Source organism: Crocodylus siamensis, chromosome 4 (genome assembly GCF_052110815.1).
Source record: "Crocodylus siamensis isolate JL-2025a chromosome 4, ASM5211081v1, whole genome shotgun sequence".
Lineage (NCBI taxonomy): Eukaryota > Metazoa > Chordata > Crocodylia > Crocodylidae > Crocodylus > Crocodylus siamensis.
Window position 1 is genome coordinate 138,597,208 of NC_143398.1, and position 22,181 is coordinate 138,619,388.

The 22,181-nt window shown below is 41.4% G+C and overlaps 1 protein-coding gene across 3 annotated transcripts in view; it reads right to left on the reverse strand.

Annotated features, from left to right (window-relative positions):
* Positions 1-2,312: 2,312 nt before the first annotated feature.
* Positions 2,313-22,181, reverse strand: part of FERRY3 (FERRY endosomal RAB5 effector complex subunit 3) — a 29,020-nt gene continuing 9,151 nt past the window's right edge. For 2 of the 3 annotated variants that reach the window (XM_090043895.1, XM_090043897.1), the window contains exons 7-14: positions 21,970-22,076; positions 21,402-21,599; positions 17,426-17,554; positions 14,792-14,866; positions 12,127-12,329; positions 7,909-7,966; positions 4,685-4,752; positions 2,313-2,917 (exon numbers count right to left, since the gene is read on the reverse strand). In XM_090043895.1, coding sequence (XP_089900021.1) covers positions 2,825-2,917; positions 4,685-4,752; positions 7,909-7,966; positions 12,127-12,329; positions 14,792-14,866; positions 17,426-17,554; positions 21,402-21,599; positions 21,970-22,076 — 931 coding nt within the window. In that variant the 3' untranslated portion in view covers positions 2,313-2,824. The remainder of the gene's footprint in view (positions 2,918-4,684; positions 4,753-7,908; positions 7,967-12,126; positions 12,330-14,791; positions 14,867-17,425; positions 17,555-21,401; positions 21,600-21,969; positions 22,077-22,181) is intronic. The other variant, XM_090043896.1, reaches the window with a different exon arrangement.

A 22,181-nucleotide genomic window follows, 5' to 3' on the forward strand; every position in this document is an offset into this window, starting at 1 on the left:
ACCCTTATGTTACTGTCTCATAAGAAGAGATGCATAGTTAGAGCACTTGCTTTTCTGGGACATGGGTTTGATTTCAGCTAACAGTAGTAGTGTAAAATGAGCTAAGAGGATTAATCCAGCTACTTCTGGATAAATTTACATCCTGCTTCTTTTCTAGAGAACCAAGTTAGGTCATAATGCTCACAAGAGAGGCTGTTTGCCTGCATGGAACAGGTGGCATTCAATCCCTGAAGGGTACAAGCCCTAGCTCCTTTGAGCAGGATTTATGCAAGCCAAGACGACGTGGGAGGAATACATGCATTTCTATTAGTTTATTTATGTTTGTGCTACACTAAAAGGTACCGTGCAACACCTCAGTAAAATACATGATAAAGTGATTGAGAAATGCTTGCAATGAGCTAAAAAAAATTAGGAGTAAGCAAAGCTGCTTTTTCTTCCCAGAAAGACACCTTTACATTTTTCATATTTACCAAGCAAAGTACCACACCTTTAAAGTTAGCCAGTGTTCTCACTAAGGCTAAGTACAGACAGGCAAAAAGACCAAGGCTGAACCAATTCAATCTTCGCAGGTTAGCCTAAGATACATAGATTGAACCAATAAGCAACTGAATAAGCATTCAATTTGGATTCTGAAAATGGAGCCATAGACCTTTAGTGGGTCAGGCCAGAAGCCAGGGGTGCTGGAGCACACCTTTTTGCTCAGTTGAAGCAGACAATTCGGGCCAAGGCTAGCCTCCCCACTCTACAAGGGGGTGGGGCATTTATGGGGAAGGTACATAGATAGCATCCTGGGATGCTAGGGGACTGAGTCAGTGTGAACCTGGAGGGGATCTGGGACAGAAGTTCAATGAACTGATTTAACCTAAAATCAGCTAAGTTTCATACTGTACCCATCCTGCTTTATCCTAAACTGTTTTTTGCCATTTTGAAAGTGGTTTATGTGCATTGAACTTCTGCTGTTACAGATTTCAACCACTTTCCAATTGTTTATCCCTGTTTATGTGTAATTTCTGCCCCTAACCTGAAGTCAGCAGTTGCTAGGGCTAACAGGCTCAGGGGTTGTATACCACAGAGAACCAGTGGGCCAGTCTTCCTCAAGAACTCCAGAGCTACCAGTCTCAATGGCTGGGCTGCTCAAAGCAGTGAGCCTTGAAAACCCTTCCTAAGGCTTCCATTTTACCTGCAAGGAAGGGAACCTGGAAGTCCTGACAACTCTTGAGCTGTGACTCAACACGCTCAGACTCCCTACTATGAATTTGATGGCTATGCTCCAGTTAAAACAAGGGCTGATAGAGCTGGACCTATAGGAGGGAGCCCAAAAGCCCCAACTCCCTAGCAGCCTACTAAGCAAGAAACAGATTTCTATTGGAGCCCCAACTTGTGGTTTGGTGGAAGTTTGGCTCAAAAAGTATTAGGTTCACAGTGATATTTCTTTTGATAAATTTCCTTTTGCCACCTGAGCCACTGTCTTGAAAGATCTGTGACCAGCTCGATGGTCAGAAAGTCACAGCAGAGACTCTCTCAAAATATACCAAGTCATGCACCATTATTGAATTGCCAGTGCAGAACTTCCTCTAATGCAGGCGTGGGCAAAATGCAGCTCGGGGGCAGGATGCAGTCCGCCAGGCTATTCTATCCAGCCTGGGGGGCCCCTAAAAAGATTTACAAAATTAATATTAATCTTTCCTGGGCTGCCTGTCATGTGGCCCTCAATGGCTTGCTAAAACTCAGTAAGTGGACCTCTGTCTAAAATAATTGCCTGCCCCTGAGTCTAATGCCAAATCTTCCTATTAAGGGCATGGATATATGGAGCTGCTTCCAGAGGGGAGCAGCAGTTACATTTTAATTGTTATTTAAAAGCCAGGAAAGATACAAACATGCCAAGCTCCTTCCCAGCACGTCCACCCGTAACAATTAGAATGCAAGAGTTGCTGCTTTTTTTTTAAAACTGCTCCAAAAATGTACATGTGTCCATACCCTAGAGACAGGGGTCACCAACCTGCAGTGCATCTGGCACAAGTGGAATAGGCAGCTTTGTACAACATGCCGCAAAATTAAAGAGGGAACAGAAGCTGCATAGCGGTGGACAGGGCAGAAAGCAGATCAATAGATCATGCAAAAGAAGAGGATTGAAGCGACATTCAGGGAGGATGCAGAACCAAATTGGTAGCATGTCTGCCAAGGTTGGTTCCCACTGTGCTAAGAGTACCAGATGTGAAAGAGTATAATACAGTAACAGAACTCAAAAATTAGTAAATCACTGTGGCAAAAGTATACTTACTGAATGAGGTGTGAAAAAAGCAGACTAGTGGTTACTTTTCACTTTATTTTATTTTACATTTCGAAATATTTACATTGTTTTCATGGTCAGCATGACCTTGGAAAGACAAGTGGGACATTTTTAAAAGTTTCTCAGGCGGCTTGCTTACCATTGTTAACAAAGTCAATGGACAGATTTCTGAAAACATTTTCAAAATAAGCAGGTATCTCTTCTCCCACTGTCAGTATAACAATTACTGTTTTTCTAGATTACATATAAAATTAGAGCACATTTGTTTTTCATGAATTGAAAGTCAACATTATGTTACTGAAACAGAATTTTTTTTTTTGCAAGCATCCAGTTTTAGGCAGGACATTGCTATAATTATATTATCATTATTAATATTTAAACAGGTGTGCAGTATTTGGTTTGAAACATGTAACTGAAGTTTCAGTTTGGGATTATCAACCATTATTGAGAAGATGCAAAAATTTTCAAGTATTTAACATACAAACAAATATTCTCATTTTTTTCAACAGGCCATGTCTTACTGCTCCACAGAGTTTAATGCTTAGACGTCAGAGTCAGTGTAGAAGACACTCTGAAGATCTGGGGAAGCATATTACTCAACTGATAAAACATTTCTTCCGAAATAGTCTGTAAAAACAAAAAAGATTCACCATAAAAACTTTGATTTAAATGCATCTAACTTACAGCTGCAAATAACTGTGCCCACAGGTATTTCTCCTGGCAATCCATGGGATATTGGAACCTTACAGCAGAAGGTCCCTCATGATGGTTTTTCAGTAAGTATGGCAAAGCCTACTTTAAAATATTACCCAATAGGTGCATAATTTACCCATTTTAGTGAATTCCTTCACTTTTCACAAGTTCTTTCTAAAGCAGATCTAGCATATTATCTGCTGGTACTAAGACATCTCTCCAAACTCAAGATTAAGAACTAATTTTTGCTATATAATTTATTCTTGGTTTCCTCATTGTTTAGCTGTGTAATGTCTTATCAATATGTACAAGTTCTTTTCTTAAACTCTGAAGGCCAATTTTCAGAATAGCCACAACAAAAATCTTAGTACTTTTCATATGTTTGAGGACTTCCTGGTTCTGAACACCACACAGAATTATCAGTTTAGTTACTAACATAGAGAACTGGCATGTTCCAATGCAGGGGTGCTCAACCCCCTGCCGACAGGCTAGATGCAGCCTGCCAGACTCCCCATTAGGGTGACCACCTTTTCCGAATTCCCCCCTTACCGCCCAGTGGCATTGCTGGAGCAGAGCCAAGTGATGTGGGCTGCCCACTGCGGGGTCAGGGCTCCCTGGCCTGCTGCCCTTCCCCCATGGAGCCCCATGCCAGCTGCATGCTCCCTGCCTGTCCAGCAGCAGCAGGTGGTACAACTGCATGCTCGCTGCTGCCCCTGCTACTGCCAAGCGGGCAGGGGACATGTCATTATGGTAGTGCAGGGCTCCTGGGTACAGGACAGCAGGATGGGGAGCCTTGGGGTATGTGCACAGCAATGGGGTGCCACCCCTCACATGCCTCACACACCCTGAATGAGCTACTTGTGGCTGTCCTACTCCCCACCCTGGGGCCCCATGCACTGCCCCAGCCCTACTCCCTCCCTCACTGTGGGGGCCTTGATCTCCACACCACCACCCCCAAGACCCCCCTTCTACTCCCCAAAGATTTACCCACAGCAAGCTACTTGGCATTTCGCTGGCCACATGCCTGCGTGCAGACATGCACATGCACGCAGCCCAGCCACCCTCCCCAAAAGTCCCACTCCTGGCAGCCCCAAGCAGCCCCTTGTAGGCTGGAACTTTGTCTGCTTGCGAGGGGAAACCCAGATCCCTGCATGATGCTGTGAATCTGGGACAAATGTTGTCCTGGAGTCATGGAGCCTGGGACTGGGACTTGATAGTCCCATTCTGGGACTGTCCAGCCCAATTAGGGACACGTGATCACCCTACTCCCCATCGGTCTGAAAAACTGTTGGCAGGGGTGCAGTACAGCATTAATAGCCCCTGCTGCCAAAGTTTTCAAAACTGTAGGGAGCCCTGCAAGTCAGAGCACATGGCCCTGCATGTTGTATTGAGTGCACAGGGTGGGGTGGCACAGGGCCTGACCTGCAGACTGGCACTGTGCCACTCATTCAGCTCATGGGGCCAAAGGTTAAGCACCACTTTTCTAATGCAGGGCTTGCATGATCCCATGGTCTGCCACAGTTCCCATGGTTACTAGGAAAACAACCAGTGAAAAGCCTAAGAATGAAGTAATGAAGTTTGATCCCAATCTCTTCAAAGAATTCCAGCTTCCTTTTTTTGTGTCTTTATAGAAAAAAATAGAGCTCCTGTTCTGACCGTCTCTTGGATCATAGCAGGAGCACGTTTCTCAATTTAACCCACCTGTGGTACCAAGAATTGTACAGTACGGGATATTCCTCCATCCCAGGAGGCCATTTCCATCATGAAGCCTAGAAAGAAATATTCATGATTTACACATTTATAGATAACAGGCTTTTCTTTTAATGACATTATCATGTAACATATAACAACGTCCAACAGCAAAGTTTCCAGCCAGCTAGATGGAACTATTCCAACCCCAGCCATCAGATCAGTGCCTTTGGCTTCCTACCCTTCACTGGCTTGGCCAGCTTGCTGATTCAAGTCCTTGGCCAAATGATTTTTTGCATAGAACACTAAAAAAAAAAAAAAAATCTTGAAAGGTATGACATTCTTGGCCAAAATGTACAGCATATTGCAGACTCACAGGAATTAGAAGATACTTCCCAAGATCGCTTATTTTGAGAATATTCTTCCAGAGCTAGCTGCCTTCTCTACATAGGTCTGGTGCACTAGGACTGTGAGAAACGCCTGCGTTCTGTTTTGGTTTTGGCATTTCCGAGGGACAGTGATTATTTCAGTGTTCGAATCACTGTCCCATTTCATTTTGGCTGGAACTGTTTCGGAATTTTGATGGTGTTTTGGCCATAGGCTATAATGGGGAAATCACAAAACTGCCTGTAATTTTGTCATTTCTTGCCTGAGTCAGATGAAACTTGCAGGGATGCTAGCCTCTTCCAAATACACGAACCCTGGTGTGTTTCAAGGAGATAGGTGCAGGGGTTTCTGGAAAACTGCACCCCAAACTGTTCCAAGTAAAACTAGTATCACCTCACTGGCAGAGGCAGCCTGCCATTATCCCACATGCAGATCTGGGGGCCAACTCCCCCCTGCAGGAGCCTGGCATAGCCCTGCAGCCCTCCTAGGGGGTGTGGACCCCTGGATCTGTGTGCGGGATTACAGCAGGCTGCCACTGCCTACTGGGGCCAGAGCCAGGGCCAGCACTGGGTTCTTCCCGGTGTGGGCTGCGCTGGGCAGACTCAGGTGCTGGCACTGGCCCCAGCCAGCAGCAGCAGCCTGTTGTCATCCACATGTTCTGCAGCTGGTGAGTACAGAACATTTTTTTTTTTTTTAAAGCCCTGCACACATTGGCTCTGGCAGCGGTGATTGGGGCCTGAGGGCTCATGGCAAGAACCCCCCTGCATAGTGCAGGGATCACCCCCACCACCACCTGGCACCTGCACCAGGGTGTGGGTGCAGCGCTGCGTGCCAGGGCATTGTGCACTGCCTGGGAGCTGGGGTGGCTCCACCTGTCAGCCAGAGCTCCTGGTTCAATTCCCCAGCTCTCTAATCATTCTCCCAGCTTTTCCTGGGGCCTGTAACCCCTGGATCTGCACACAGGGTTTCAGCAGGCTGCTGCTGCTGGCTGGGAAAATAGACTAGAGCCACCACCATCCCCAGCTGACAGCAGCATCCTGCATCATCTGGGGGCCTGTGCCCTGCAGGAAAAGCTGGGGGAAGTGATCAGAGAGCTAAGGAATTGAACCGGAAACTGGGGGAGTGTTCAGGGACCTTGACATTCCCCCAGCTCCCGGATCAATTCCCCAGCCCCTGGATTGGAGTGACCTCAGGGACAGATCATTGTCACTGGCCACCACCTACAGATGTCAATAACCCAGCTCTGAAACATCCAAATTATTTTGGATGGCCTCTTTGTTTCAGAGCCCCGTGTTTCGTTTTGGATTCAGTGTTTCAACCATTAAAACGTCCGAATCTGAAACTAAGTGAAACAGCTGCTGAAATTTCGCACAACCCTATGGTGCACCTTGGAATGCTGAATTTGCAAACAGGTATGGTATGACTAGAAACAGACTGACAGATTGGAAGCAGTTCAGAGAAGGAAGAGAGGGGAAGTGTAGGCAGGATTTATTATCAAAAAAAGTCTTCATATATAAAACCTGGCTAGGTGACAACTTGGCATTTATAAAGACAGGGATTGCCAAACTATGACCCATGAACCCAAAACAAGCCCACGGTATATTACTGACAAATAAAAGTACACTTTTGTTATGACCGTGTGTAGTTTTCTAATTATGGGTCACAGGCATGTTATACAATTATGACTATGTAGTACCTACTAAAGGGGTAGCTACTTCACTTCTGGTGGAGGGAACATAACATGTTACAGGTATTTGAAGCACCTGACCACCAAAAATTGGAAGAATTATTTATGGGGCACAGAAGTATTAGGAAAGTAAAGGCAAAGCTAAAACTCAGTAATCAGAAAAACTCCCAATGATAAAATGCGTTAGCATATAAAATAAAGAAAAAATAGTGGAGTCCCCCATTAAAAAAAAAAAAATGGAGGTGGGTGGGAAAGAGGTTGAGCTACTTGACAGTGTATTTCAAAGACCAATTTGGCACTAGTATAGAGATGGCTTGAAGCTATCTTGTGTCCCTTCATAGCATCTGATGAAGCAAGTCCACTGCTTATAAACTAAATCAAAGAAGCTTTTGTAAAAGGTGCACATCTATCCCGACTTCAGGCTAACATAGCTATCTCTTTGAAGCCATCTATCCATCTGTGTATGTTCTAGGATTTTCACATGTCTTAACATTACATCCCCTCCTCCCCCCAATTCTGAGAAGGCAGCAGCTGTTTCAATTAAGATTTAAAAAATGTATTTAAAGTGTATTAAAGTTGTGCTAAAAGTTCAGCATTTTTCTAGCTCTCCATTTTCATTTCCTTTTGTTTCTCTCTTGAAAAAGGTAAATTTGACCCACTTCCTGCAAACAAAGGACATCTAGAACAGGACTGTCCAGATTCAAAGCAGCTAGATACATGCCTCATGGGCTACACATCACAGGGGTAGCACTAGTATGGACCACAGGGCCCTCCAGGCTGTATACCTCACATGCGTGCAGGCAACCCCACACTCTATGGGACTGTGAGTATGTGGGAACAGACACTCCCATGCAGTACTACACACTGGTTCACCTTTCCTTGCAGACTCCCCTGTGGCACTACAGTGCATCGGTGCTCTGGGCTGCCAACTCCCCTGGCACTACAAGCTGCACCATGCCATTCTGCCCTGCCCAGTGGGTGTGGGCATATAGCAGAAGCCAGGGGTGGGAGAGGGATCCTTAAGCTTTCAGCTGCTATTAGGACTGGAGCAATTGGGGGGGGCGGGGGGGAGCCTTCATATTAACCCCTTGTGAGCTGCATGTGGCCCATAAGCCACCAGCTGGATAGTCCTGATCTAGAATAGGTGAAACGTAACACTAACCTTTGACACACTTGAATACCAGCTCTGCCCTCTTTAAGCACCATGGTATAGTCATTTCCTTAAAAAAAAAAAAAAAAAAAAAAAAAAAAAAAAAAAAAATAGTAATTTTACATTTTAGTGCAACCAAGCAACAACATGTGACTGAAGACAGAGTATTGTTTGTTGTGGCCAGGCAGTTTATTTTAAATCAGGTTTTTAAAAATCACTCCCAATTTATTTTTATGATCTATAGTATTACGAGTAGGGACCTACTTAATTTCATGGAAATCATGAAAAACAGTGATCTCTACAAAAAAAGGGACACTGGCCACCTTTTCCCAAAAACCCATCCAAAAAACTGTAATGAAAATAAGATACTGGCTCTTCAGTGGGAGCCAGAAATTCTTGCTGCCACTGCAGCTCAGTCTCACATCCTGTCCAGGAGGTGAAAGGTGCCAGCTGGTGGGACAGCATGAGACAGCCGCCAAGATGGTGACTACCCCCTCGTGCCTCTCCGCTAATTAGCGCGAGGGGCAAGGCTGCACAAACAGCAGCCAGAAATCAAGATGGCAGCTGTCCCCTCATCCCTCTTCCCCGCCCGGGCCTCTCCACCAATCAATGCTCAGGAGCAAGGCTGCCAAACAACCATGAAAATTGGCTCTTTGGGCTGTGACCAAGTCATGAAAATTGCTTTCATTTGCTGAGAGTTAGGTAGGTCCCTAAATTATGACTTCCATGTGTACACATTTGTTAAAAACCATTTTCTCTGAACCCAGGTCCCCTTGAATATCAGACCACAGTGAGACCAGGTTTACCAGTGTTTCAGTTTTTCAAACAAAACTGAAGCCATAAAGCAAACCCGAGTTTTCCAAGCCATCCTAGAAATGTTGCATACCTTATGGATGACAAGAGCTCAACCACTATTTTAAATTACTAGAAGATACTATTGAGTAAACAGTAAATACATTTTAAAGGTAAGCTTTTTGAAAAGGGAGACCCAGGATTGGTGATGACAGTACTGTTCACCCAACATGACTACCTTCAAGGGTTGCTGGAAACCACAGCTCCCACCTACACTATATCTAGAGCATCTCCCCATCCCCCTACCATAAAATAGAGACTATATGTAAAACCAACATTTAAAAACAGTTCTCATGATGCAAATCCTCACATCTGTTTTCTTCACATCTGTTTGCTTCACCCTTCAGTTACACAACACATGAAATCAGATAGCACAATGCTGGACAGCAGAGTATTTTCTTCAAGTTTTCCGGAAGAAATACTGGGTCTCCATTGTAATTTATCTGCCCACACAAGCTTCTTGTCACATGAAAGGTAGGCGTTTGCTGGTAGTTTTGATCCTTGTTTTGGCTTAGGTTAAAAACCAGAGTCTAAAAAGAAAGGTCCTGTTGCCTTGAAGGCAAGTTAGCAGCACATTCTGTAGTCAATATGGAAAGTGAGATGATGCCTTAAAAGGATCAGTTGAAGCAGCAGGATATGACACCAGTTCTTGGACAGTTCTAGAGGAATATAGATGTTAAGTGTTGTGGGCACTAAGGGAAATAACAGGTTGAACACAGAACACCAATTAATTCAACCCACAAGAACTCAAAATGGATTACAACCTGAATCACTACTGTGTCATCTTTAAAACTGATGGCTCTCATTATTTCACCAGGTTAGGAATATTATTTTTACATATAAAAATGTACTCTGATGCTGTCCTTATGACAGAAGATTAGATGGACACTGGTCTCAAGTGCAGGGACACAGGACAAGAAAGGTTTGAGTTTACTAGTGTCAATCTAGGGAGGTAGAGTGCTTGGGAACCTTGCCTGTAATTAGCAACTCCATGTCACCTATCCTTGTATCCAAAAGGATAATAAGAGAGAGACCTGATTTGTTAGTAGCAAGGCTGTTATTCCTTTTGCTTATCAGAGCCCAAGTTTGTTGGTAAGTCTTGCAGGACTTCCTACTTACTTGTTCTAACTGGCAGTTTCAAAATAGTGGGTCCAGTCACATGCATAAGATTTTAAATATGCACTTAAGTCTTTGCAGAAACTGGACTAACAGGGGTCCCAAGTTCCTAAATAGTTATTTTTAACTTGACTTTTGCTTTAGTATCTGCATATTAGAAAAAAGGAAAAGGTTTTTAGGATTTGGCCATAGTAGATATGCCCCAAATAAAGTGTCTTCAATAAAAACCATCTAGTTAGAAGCCATTTAACTAGATAGATGGAAGGGAAGGAAGAGAAGAATGTATACTACAGATTTTTTTCTTCTAAAATTTTCCTTTCCAAAAAGGAGTATTTTACATTAAATGTAATGATCACAAAAGGCACCCATTAATAGCCTTGATGAGGTCCGTTTTTCTTCAGACAAATATTACAAGCAGCAGCAATGGCCTCTACACTGAAGCTATAAAACAAAGGTGCAAGTTGCGTTCAAGTGTTAAGTGTGAACATCTGGCTATTAGCGTTGTTCTATCCCTTGTATCAGTTCACCTAGGATATATAACAGCTATCAGATGACCAAGTAGTTCTTGCCTGGTCTTGGCTTAGCTGGCACTGTTACAGTCCTTTCAGATCAGAATTCTCCCTCTAATTTCTTAGATGTGGGTTTAAGTGCCTGGCAAATTGTTCCATGCTTTATACTAACGTCACAGTAAGGGAAATAGTAACAATTCTGCCACCCTCTCCCCAAAGTGACACTCATTTGCTCTATACAAAGGGCCCCATACAAGTGAGATATGATGCCCTCCTTCAGTTTGATAAACTCATTGCCATCCTTGAGTTAAATATATATTTCACGTCTCCATCTACAAAAACAGAATAATCTCTGGGAGAACAAAAGAAAGCTCATGATGAATGCCTGTCACAGTGAAACATCCAAACATCTTTGCAGCTGTGCTACTGGTTAACCACTTTACAAAAATGTTTTTATGTAGGTGGTAAACAGCTTCAAAAAACTAGGCACTAAATTCAGATTTAGTTCAGAGTTCAGTAGTTTCAGATTAGCATTTAGAAAGGTAATATTGTTCATTCTTCCCTCCATAAGGAGTTATAGAAGTTTCAGGTTTTAAATAAAGGTCAGCCAGCTGCAGCAAACTGTTTGTTATCAATGTTTCCAATGCAATTTACACTTTTGTTTAAATTTATATATATCTATATATCATGCAGGTCATCAAGTTTATTCTGCAAACATTCAAACACAAAACAAATAAGGGCTTATTTATCAATTTTAAAAGACCTAGGCAATCATTTTATAGTCTTCAAATTTCATACAATACTATAGCATCCTTTAAAGTAGGTATTTTATAAACTGCTCATGTAGTCTGAAAATTTTAACAAAAAAAAAAAAAAAAAAGTTAAAACAGGAAAATCCACAATACATATGTCACTGAATGGTTTCCTTTCCTCCCTATTAAGACTTATTCCCAACAGTTACTTTATTGGGTAGACCCTTAAAAAAAACACATCAATAAAAATTGGCATGATTGCAGGTCTCAATAAGAATTTCAAAGGTTGGGGGAGGAGAAAATGGTGTCAGATTAGGTTTGGATTCATGCGGGCAATTCCTTTATTGGATACATCTGTCTCAACCCTGCAGCTGGTTCAATAAAAGAGAAATCACCCATAAAATTCTTGCTTCTTCATATTTTTCCTGGACCATCACAGCAAATCAAATCTCAACATTATTAGATTAGGTTTCATTTTTTTCAATGTGCATTATCCATGACTAAAAACTTGTGTTTAAGGTATTGTCCGTTAATGCCTACTTCAACATTAACAGAGAGGTTTTATTTCCACAGCTAGATCTTGCACTGTAACAGGATTTGATCCTTCTAGGAGACAAAATGCACAGACAGATTTGCCCACATGGAGTCCCATAAACTGCAGATACATGCAGAGTACACATTAAGGATCCATATTAATGGTTCTTTTTGCAGGATCAAGGCTGTATTTGTTGTTAAAAGGCATGAGCAATGCTACATTTAAAATTGTAAATTTAGGGCCATTTCCTAAATATAAATAAATACAAAGAGCTAAACAGTGGTAGACAGCTCTAAATATCTCATATCTACTTTTGATTTTAACCGTTTTTCAACCAGAAACTGACATTGATGAAGCATTATTGCTACTATACACCCTCTCAAATTGGCTAGCAGCTGTTAGAGAGTATTACCTTTCTGAATACCAATAAAGCTAAAAACACATACAATTTTTTTAGTTTACTTACTTCTGACATATCATGTACTAACAGGAGAGGGATACTAATTGTAGTAATGTCATGTGTACAGCAGACTTTGAGAATATTTCTGAGGCCCATGATTGCAGGGTCACGAGCAGTAATGTTACCAGATCTCACGTTGTCATCCACGCAGAGATGAAAAGCAACATGAATTTCAGAAAGATTTGAATGACGTGTGATGTAGAATTCACCTGCAGAACAAGGCAAGAGACAAAAGAATCCATCATGCTTGCGATATAGAGTTCAATACAAAAAAAAATCAACCTGCAACAGCTGTAAGTAGCACAGTGGGAATAACAGTGGAAGTATTTAACATTAATTTAATTAGGGTCCTCCGCTAGTCAGCAGTGAGAGTGTGGGGCAAGGGGCAAAAGTGCATGTGAGGGAAAATGCAAGATTAAAGGGTCCAGCACACTACTTCCACTGTTAATTTGGTAGATCCTTAAATCATAATAGTTGATGGGTGACACTGCATAGCAGCTCTTCTCCTTTAAAAAGAGTATGTTTGTCCACAGCCTAAAAACGTAAGAGTCTATGAAACATGATACCTTCCCTTGCTTGGCTAGGGACAGAAGTACACATAAACTGGTATAGGTGATCAGAAACCAGTTCAAATCTGTAACACAAGAGAAGTTCAGTGCACATCAACCACTTTCAAAATGTGTGAAATCAGTTTAAGATAAACCTGGAGAGATGTAGTATCAGACTTCTGTCCCAGATCCCCTCCAGATTCAAGTTAAGTCATAGTGCCCCAGCATCCCAAGATGCTTTGCACCTATCCCACAACCCCCTCCCCACCCCTTGTAGGGTGGGCAGGCTAGCCTTGACCCAAGCTGTCTGCTCCAGCCAAGCAGGGAGGTGTGCCTTAGTGCCCCCCGGCTTCTGGCCTGGGACGCTACAGACATGTGGCTGCTTTTCCAGAATCAAAAGTGAATGTCTGTTCAATCTGTGCAGCTTAGACCAACTTGCAAAGATTGAACCAATTCAGCCTCAGGCTCTTTCACTGTCTGTACTTATTCTTTCTGTTCAATCTAGACAGTTCCTTGCTATTTAGTCAGTGGATAGACAATGGATAGATGGATGTGACCTACATATGGTAGGAAATAATATAATGTGGAAGACAAAAGGAGGGGGAAGGAGATGTAACACTCAAAAATATATACTCAAGCACTGCAGAGCAGACAGATGTGGGAGGAGGAAATACCAAAAAAGGATGAGTTAAAATAAAAAGATGCAAAAAGCCTGTGGGAAAGACAGTGGGTACAGATTACTTAACTGCGGCGCATACATGAAGGTGCAGATACCAGAGATCAGAACTGAATAAGAATTTAACAGGATAGGATTAACCAGATTTGTTTTTAAAAAAGAGCCTAAAGCAACTGGTTAAGATACACTTCTAAACCTGGAGGAGAAAAAACAAACTAACAAAACACACAACTTTATGCTTACAGCAGAAAAAGAAACAAGGAGCAGCAGAACCTTGGCTCATGAAATAGATCTGAAATTTGCAGCAAGATAAGGAGACAGCAACCCACACTAAGATGCCAATGCAACAAGCTGCAGCCCCAATAATCAGGATAATGATCTGTGCCTGCTCAAATCTCACACAGGATCATGGCCTAACTGCAAAAACAGGGGACAGGAACAGCCTTGTTAGGACATAACATTACCATGAACCGTTTCTTTTTTTTTTTTAAATGGATACTCTCAGGCAATATAGAAATGGACCACACCATTTGGTAAGACTGTTATCTCTCCTGCCTCTGCTCACATTATTAAATTGTTTTTAATAAGTAGCTGAAAGACCAGAATATAAGCGAGTGAAAACTCAGGGAAAAACAGAAAGTAGATGCCTACTCTCAAAGAAAACCCTTGTTCTCCAGTAAAGGAGGGAAGAATGCTTGTAAGGGGAGGTCAAAAGGAAGTGAGAAAGGTTTACAGACTGGGCCCTTTGTAAGTAGGGAGAAATTAGCCTGCCAGAAACACAAAAGTAGAAGTTATCCTTCAAGGTCTGTCCAAAATAGCTTGTCCACTAGATAGTTAAACTAAATCTCCTTCTAATCCTATAGGAAAGGATCACTACCCTTGGCTTAAGTTGTTCCACAATTCCGTTCTGTTACATAGATTTAAGATACCCCATAATGATGTCCAGTTATCCATTCTGATGGTTATTTAAACAAATAACTAAAGCTTTTTTCCTTCCCAAAAGCAACGCCAGTGTGCAGATCTTCAAATAAAATTGCTATAGATAACTTCCTTACTGAAAGGATAACCTGTAAGAGGACATAAGATCATATGCTCCTACATTCTCATGGACCACTCCTATGCTTAAAATTGTGCTCAATTGTAAATATTTTGTGATAGTATGCAGAACCAAGTATTTTTAGAGACTTACCTGCAAGCCTTATAAATTACTTCTTCACCCGATTTACAGCTGAGAATAGAAACCAAATGTCCCAACACCACAGTCTGTGCCATCCTTCCTTTGTGTTTAGTTTTTTTTTATATATATATATATATATATATATATAAAATATAAATAAACTAACATAAAGCAAATGCTAGGGATAAGTAACATAAAGCAAATGCTAGGGATAAGAATAAAAACAGGTTTACTTAAGAAAAAAAAGAAAAGAAAAACACTGAATCTCACCTGGTAAAATATTTGATTGGTTTCGTTCAATATTCTTGGATTTATCTTCACTTCCACCATCTCGGTTTAGTGAATCTGTAGTATAAGTATTAAATATACTGTATATGGACTGCCTTAATATTACCGCGTTACCAAGCTGAAAAGCTTCAATAGTTTCACGTGTGCCGTATTCTAACAACTTAAGAGCCGATCCAAAGTGCACTGAAATCAAAAGTGGTCTTTATTGAGTTCAGTGGACATTGAATCTGGTCTTGAATGTAAATAAATCAACTTTGACCTTAACCATCACATTCAAGATAAATACAAAAACCAGATAACTCAATATTCTTCACTCCTCCTCATCTCCCAGAACAGACAGACCTGAAAATGAGAGATCTTGTATTTGAATAAATCGGGAAGTTCTTGATAAATACTGCATTGGGACCTTTCATAGAGTTACCCTATTGTGGGGTGCACACCTACAGCTGACATGCAACTTGCTAGGGCAATCCCATAATTTTTTTTAAAAAAAAAGTGTTTTATTGAGCCAAAAAATTGGAAAATAAAACAGCGAGTTGTGTGCCCTTACTGAATAGTGATTCACCAATCTGTGCATGCCTCCCCCTACTTTCTGCAGTCCATCAAGAGTGCACCATGCAAGTAGACCTCATTAAAATTTGTTGTATAGCCTTGCCCTAGACTCTTACTACCAGTTCTCTCACCTCTTTAGCTCTTAAGCTTTCCACGCATTTCTAATAAGACTTTATTTCCAGGGGAAAAACAGTGAATTAGAGTGTTTCTGGTGACCAACTGATAGTTTGCCACTCAACAGAAAAAAGCTATAGAAAATAGTTTAAGAGTGAGATACAAAATGAGGTAGACAATCAACTTTTTACATTAAATTGCTGTTATTTCCTAATATTGCAAACAAAATTATAACTATTCAAATAAAACCAAGAGTAAGGAAAAACTGACAGATGTTTTTAATGAGACCATTCTATTACAATACACAATACCATAGTAAGTTTATTCCACTATAGATTTATGTGCCTATTTGTGTTACTGATTCATTTAAACCACATAAGCAGTTCTTCATGAGAAAAGAAAATATCTCCCTAATGTAAGATTAGTGTCCTCAAAGGCATGTAGCCAGAAAACTTCCTACCATTTGTAAATACACTTGTAAAAGATCTACACACCCCATTATCAGTTACTGATAATTTTTCACTTCAGTACCCTGTTCCTAGAAGTAAAGTATTTGCAACTCTTATTCCCCATTATAATTTCTAACACTTTAAAGACAGAGGCAGGTCAAATCACAATTAAACCTTATTGCTAATGATGTTCAAGTGGGGGAGAGGGGCAGAGGGAAGGAGAAGGGGGCCCAGGAATATAGGGGGTTGGCATATTCATACGCTTTAGAATTCCACGATTATTTAAAAAATAAGTCTGTTTTGGCTTCAGATAAAACATGAACAGAGGCTAAATTTATATAGCACTGCTTGCCCGAGTCCATACATAGGATAGAACAGCTCTGAGGGCAAATTTCCCAAATTTACTTCAGTAAACACTAAATTTTGACGCTGGTACACTACAAGGTTAAGCAACATCTCACTCTGAATATGGAGACACCACCACTTAGTTTCTGCTTTCAAATTAGAAGTGGGGGGTCTGCACTAGAACCTGTAAATATGCATGACCACCACAAAGGGAGAATGCAGCCCAAACAACCCAAAGGACAGAATTATATTCTGATCATCTGCCCAATCTATCATATGTCAAGAAGGCAGCTTCTTTTGGGATAGAGCTTGGAAAAGTGCCACTATCTTTTCTTTTAAAAACTAACCCTGGCTACAGAGAGGATCAGGAGGATTAGCTTTTCATAGTAGGCTTGATCTAATTTGACCCCTGATGCTCATTATAGGACACATGTGCACAAGTATAAAAGCGTATACTTGACAGAGCTCACTATACTAAAAGGCATATATTTGAATCTTTGGCCTCTGCTCATTGGTAGCTTGAAAAGCAGTTTTTTCCCTGGAGTTCACACTAAGTGGACTCTGTACCTTAACAGAGGGACAGATAAAAGTTAGCACCCTGGCAGAGCTTACTATCTACATATGAGGAACAAGGCCTCTAAAACATGTTTATTCAATGAGATCTGTTTACTCTCCTACCAAGAAGACTCTTTGCCTTCGACATAAATAGAGCAAGTTGGTCATTTTGGATCTTGTTCCTTTCATACAACTTCACAGACTGTATCAGGAAGAGGTGAATATTTTTCTGTCCAGTTTGGATCTTTGGAGATAAGTTAAGAGGAGAACCAGCTGAATTATTGCTAGGAAGCAAAATGTGAGAGTACTGGACACCACAGCTACCTCTAAAAGTTTGTGTTTTCTGAGCTTTGTATCTTCTTTTACTGCATATAAAAAACGTTCAACCAGCTGAAAGTGATATGGAAGGAAAAGGGCCACCTTGAGTTTAAAACTGCATTGTTCCCCCCCCCGCCCCGAGTCCCCAAAATGTTTTACACCAGGGAGTTCGCTACTTTAGATATATGGGAAACTAAGGAAGAGAGAGTAAAAGCAACTTGCCCACACCCACAGAATCCTTTTCAGAACTGTTTTTGTTCAAGAGAAACAAGTTGCCACTGACCCGGATGCCTTTTTGACTTACTGCTACGCTGTGCTCTAGCAGAAAAAACAACCTTCTGGACAATTTCAAGTTGTTTTTGAATCCCAGGAAAATGGAAGTCTGTGCACTCTTGGCAAACTGTTGCAAAATCTAGAAGGAAATAAAAGTTTAGCACACAACTTGTAGATTTGTATCTGTGAATGCAATATACATTTTGTACTACTGATTTAACAGAGCCACCAAGAATAGCACACATACCCTATTTACTTGAATCCAACATGATTCTCAATTTAAGATGACCCCCCAATAATTAGATACTATACATGGAAAAAATGTACAAGAAGTTTGATGCAATTTTTCCAGGTACTGAATTCATGCCCCTGCCCCCCACTGCTACAGCAAGTAAAGCAATGGCTGCAGTGGGTGGTAGGGGTCAAGAGACCCCCTTGCCCTCTGCTCCCCACACTTCTTCCCCCTGTAGCCTTCCTGCCCTGCCACCTGCACGCCCCACTCACCCTAAACTCCATCTCCCTTCCCCGCCCCGCCACTCACTGTCAGACACTGCTTTGGCTCCGTTTCTTCCCCAGGCCACAGCATATGGAAGTACAGCCCTTGCCAGGCCACACAGATGGTTGGCACTGCTGGCTGGTTGGGCAGGGGGAAGCGTTCCAGGTGCTCTGTGCCTAGCTGTACTTGACAGTGGGGGCATTAGTGGGTTAGGACTCTGGTCCTAACTCAGGCTCAGTGCCGGAGTCAAAGCTGTACCAGCTACCTATCCCCCACCCTGATTTGTACACACCTCCTCCCCTCCCCCCTCCATGCTGACTGGGGAAAAACACATCATCATAGATTCGACTAAACATGGTATTTACTGTGTTTCCCTTAAAATCCCAAGCACTTTAAAGACAGAACTAAAACATTTTTAAATGAACACCTCATTTAGAAAGGGAATTTTCAATAATGCTGTTGTATACCAGGTAAACTTGAGAAATTATGTCAGAACCAAAACACAGACCTGCACAAATTTGTTTTTCCTTTTATTCTGTAAGCATTCAAATATGGGCCTATAATCTTTCAGTGGTATCTATCAGAGACATTTTAGGGGGAGTTCTCCAAACATTAGTTAACAAATCACTGCCATGATGACTACTAGTGAAAAAACAAAAACAAAACAAAAATTTTACAGCTAAATGAGAATGCCATTTCCAAAGGGCCTCCCAGTAGACAAGCTGCTATGAGTTTGATATCACATAAAAATAGGCAACTATCAATCCTCTGGATCATGGTGTATACGCAAGTCAGGTGCCTGATGAATTTGCTTGTATAAAGTCCTGTGACCATCACACCAAGACCTCTGACGTGTACACCCAGGCAAGAGTATGGAGGAGCAGAGGCTGCCCAAGACCTATCACACACCATTTAGACTACTGAGACAGAATCCAAAAGCCAAAGCCCAGATGTTCAGCGCCTCGATGACTGTAGCTTCTGCCAAAGAGCGCTGGATGAAAACTGCTGCCAACTGCTAAAACACCTCAGCAAGGGCATTTTTCTGCCAGGGTCCCTTAGATTTTCTCCAACCAAGGAGTATCCTCAAGGCAGCAGGGACTACAGTTTTGAAGTGCCCTATACTTGCCTTGCTCTGGAGGTTGCAGCATTGTAGTATTGTATAGGAGGGTTTGGGGGGGGGGGGCACAAGTAGCCCCATCCTGTTGCCATCAGGCTGATGCAGTTCATGCGTCATACCCAGGACATCACATCTCAACAGTCAATATATTACAATAGCAACAAGTATGTTTTTTGCAGCTGGTTTTCCAGGTTCCCTACCCAGAGGTTAGGTCTCTATGCAAGTCAATGGAAGAAAGAGCAAGCCATTAGCAAGGATCTCTGAAGTAGTTATTGCTTTCATGGCTTTTCACTGTTCATCCACCAAATCCAAGCACTTGTTTTTGGAGTAGCCTAGGGATCCCATAAAAAGGGTGCTAAACTCCTGATAAATTGGAAGAAATGAAGCCAGTTTGGTACAGCCAAAGTTTTCAAATGTTAAGATGCAAAGATACTTCTTTAAAGTTTCTGTTATAAAACACTATTTTAAACTTTTGCCACTCAGCCTATACAAGACATCTCTAAGCCAAAACAGAGGAAAAAGAAAAAAGGAGAAGTCTTGGAATAAAGGAGAGAGTTTGCCCTAAAACAGAAACTATTTTAGTCAGAATTAAAAGTTAACATTTCTCATTCTTGGGTGCAAAGTATGGAGCCACTAGATATGGATCAAATTTTTATTTTTCTTTTATTCCAGCAGTGCCAAAAGACCCCCAGCTGCAGTAAGTGAGCCACCATGCTGGCCAATGCAAACTCCAAACTAAGGAAGACCATGCTTTCTCTACTTAGATCAAAGCCCAATTTTGAACCGACAATTCATCATTCACATACTTTGTTGAGCTTCAGGGCATGTTCCAGTTTCTCTTTTAGAGTCTTTCAGAAAGGAGCCTGTTGCTTAAGTAGTAGATTTAAAGGATGTCTCCCCCTCTTCCCCCTGCCCCTTTTGGCTGCAAAAATTAGTACAATGATTTTCTACATTGTGGGAATGGCTTTGTTTAATAGGTCTTTTAAATTATTGTTAAATTTTGTCTAGGTGTTAAGACAGGCACTTTTGTCTCTGTTCTATGAAAGAGAACTAAAAAAAAAAAAAAAAAGTTACTGCAAGTCTGTGTGCTGTAACTTTTGCTCCTACTCTATTTCCCTCCTCTTGCTTCAAGTCTCATTGCACCCATATGCCCTTTGAAAAGAAGTCCCTTGTACTACCTCCTTATTGGAAGCATTTTAAAAGAAAATGATCAACTGGATGGCAGGAACAGGAGACTCAACAACAGTTGTTCTGGCCAAAAAACACACACTTGAAATGTAAACATTTTTGTACTAAATGTCAGGCGGAAGCTGGGAGAGGTCTGTAATGTGGTTCAGAGAGAAGGGCTGTGTGGCCAAGACTGGAACGAAGGCAAATAAAATAAATCAGTTGGTTAGCCATTGCGGGCATGGTATTTATATAAACGTTAGCTATTTAGGAGTGTGCTCACAACCATTATCTGCCTGTTTTTCAGGAGTGGAGATCATATAGAGCTCACACTGACTTCAAATGGAATGTAAGATTGTCATCGTTTTTTTAAAATCAGGGGTATTACTTTTTAATTAATTTCATTTTCCAATTAATTTAGAGTCTTAGGTTTCACTTCAGCCTCAATCTTTGCTAGTAAACTGTTTATCATATCACAGTTAAGTTCCAGGCTTTCCACCAAGAGCACGTTGCTGCTCCAAGATACAAAAATCAAAGCTGGCATGAGGCTGCTGACAAGGGCTGCCAACCTCAAAACACCTCACCTGAACTCAACTGTGCATTTACAGAGCAGGAAGGAGCACCACATATCTTAACAAGCTTGAGCTACATTTTCTGCCACAATCATCTATACTTTATCACTCATCTCTTCTGGTCTTCATTTTTTTACTCCAGTTTTGTTACCCTCTACAAAAGGCTTTGTCTTACGTTTGCTTTTATTTTCTGCTCTGGAGAACTATTATTCCCATATCCATTTGGGAGGCTCTAGCAAACATTTGGGTTATCATTACATACTTCATAAATCACTTCGTTTTCCTGAACTAACAACACTGAAAATATATTTGAAGACAGATAGGTATTATTTATAGAGTAGACACCTAACCTGCTGAACTGCCTCTGAATCAAGATTCTGGGATTGGTTTCTAAAACTGAACATTTAACACTGAAGGCAAGTGAGAGGGATCCAGACATTCAGGAGTTTTTCATAGATTCTGGAGTGCAGAAACAAAAATCCCCTCAAATGCCACTACAAGATTACCTGTCCAGATGGCAGACTGGATGGTTTGTAGCAAGATTTTTTTCCCCTCAGAAAGGTCAAGGAAGTAAAGATTTTCAGAGAGTAACTTTGGTATTTGTTTCCATGATGGACCCAGCGAGATGGCTTACCTCTTTTGATACCACTGTATGAACTGATGCGGTTGTCCACCAACAGAACCAGACCACAAAGAGAAGTGGAATAGAGAGACATTGCAGTTTGCAGCCTGTGAAGTTTTACTCCACTTCGATGATTACGCTTATGTTTACAGAAGTCTAGCATATCAGCTCTCAATAGTCTCAGGTTATGCATGGTCTTCAACTGGGCCCCTGTGTGAAAAAGTAGACCCAGAAAACTTAAATACATGCAACTTCATGTACACACTAGGTTACTTAGAGCTATCAATACATGCTCAAAGCATGATCTGTGCATGTGATAAGGACCTAGAATGGAGAAAGAGGAAAAAAAATAGTTCTTTTTTTCCCCTTTTAGCATCTATCAAGTTCAAGATGTTATATCAACAGGAACATTTTTACAAGACTTAAATTAGGTGCGACACCACAGATGATTTTGCCTTTTAAATGTTATATGTGGTTTTAAAGAGACAAAAGGGGAAAATAAGCACCAACATCAAAATTCTGTTCAGTATTTCAGCATTCATTGCATACTTGGTCTAAGAGATCAAGTGACTATACTTACCCAAATGAATTGTAAAACTCTCTTCTAATTGTCTCTGCTCTTCATAGATTCTTCCATTTCCTTCTTCAGATTCTCTCAACTGGCTGGGCTGAACCTTAATTTCATCACTAAAAAGGCATACATAAATAAAAGTCAAAAAGCTCAAGCTAAGATGCCCGCCATCTTAGAGACACTGTGGGGAGGGGGAGAAGTTATCAATGTTTTGGGAAGAG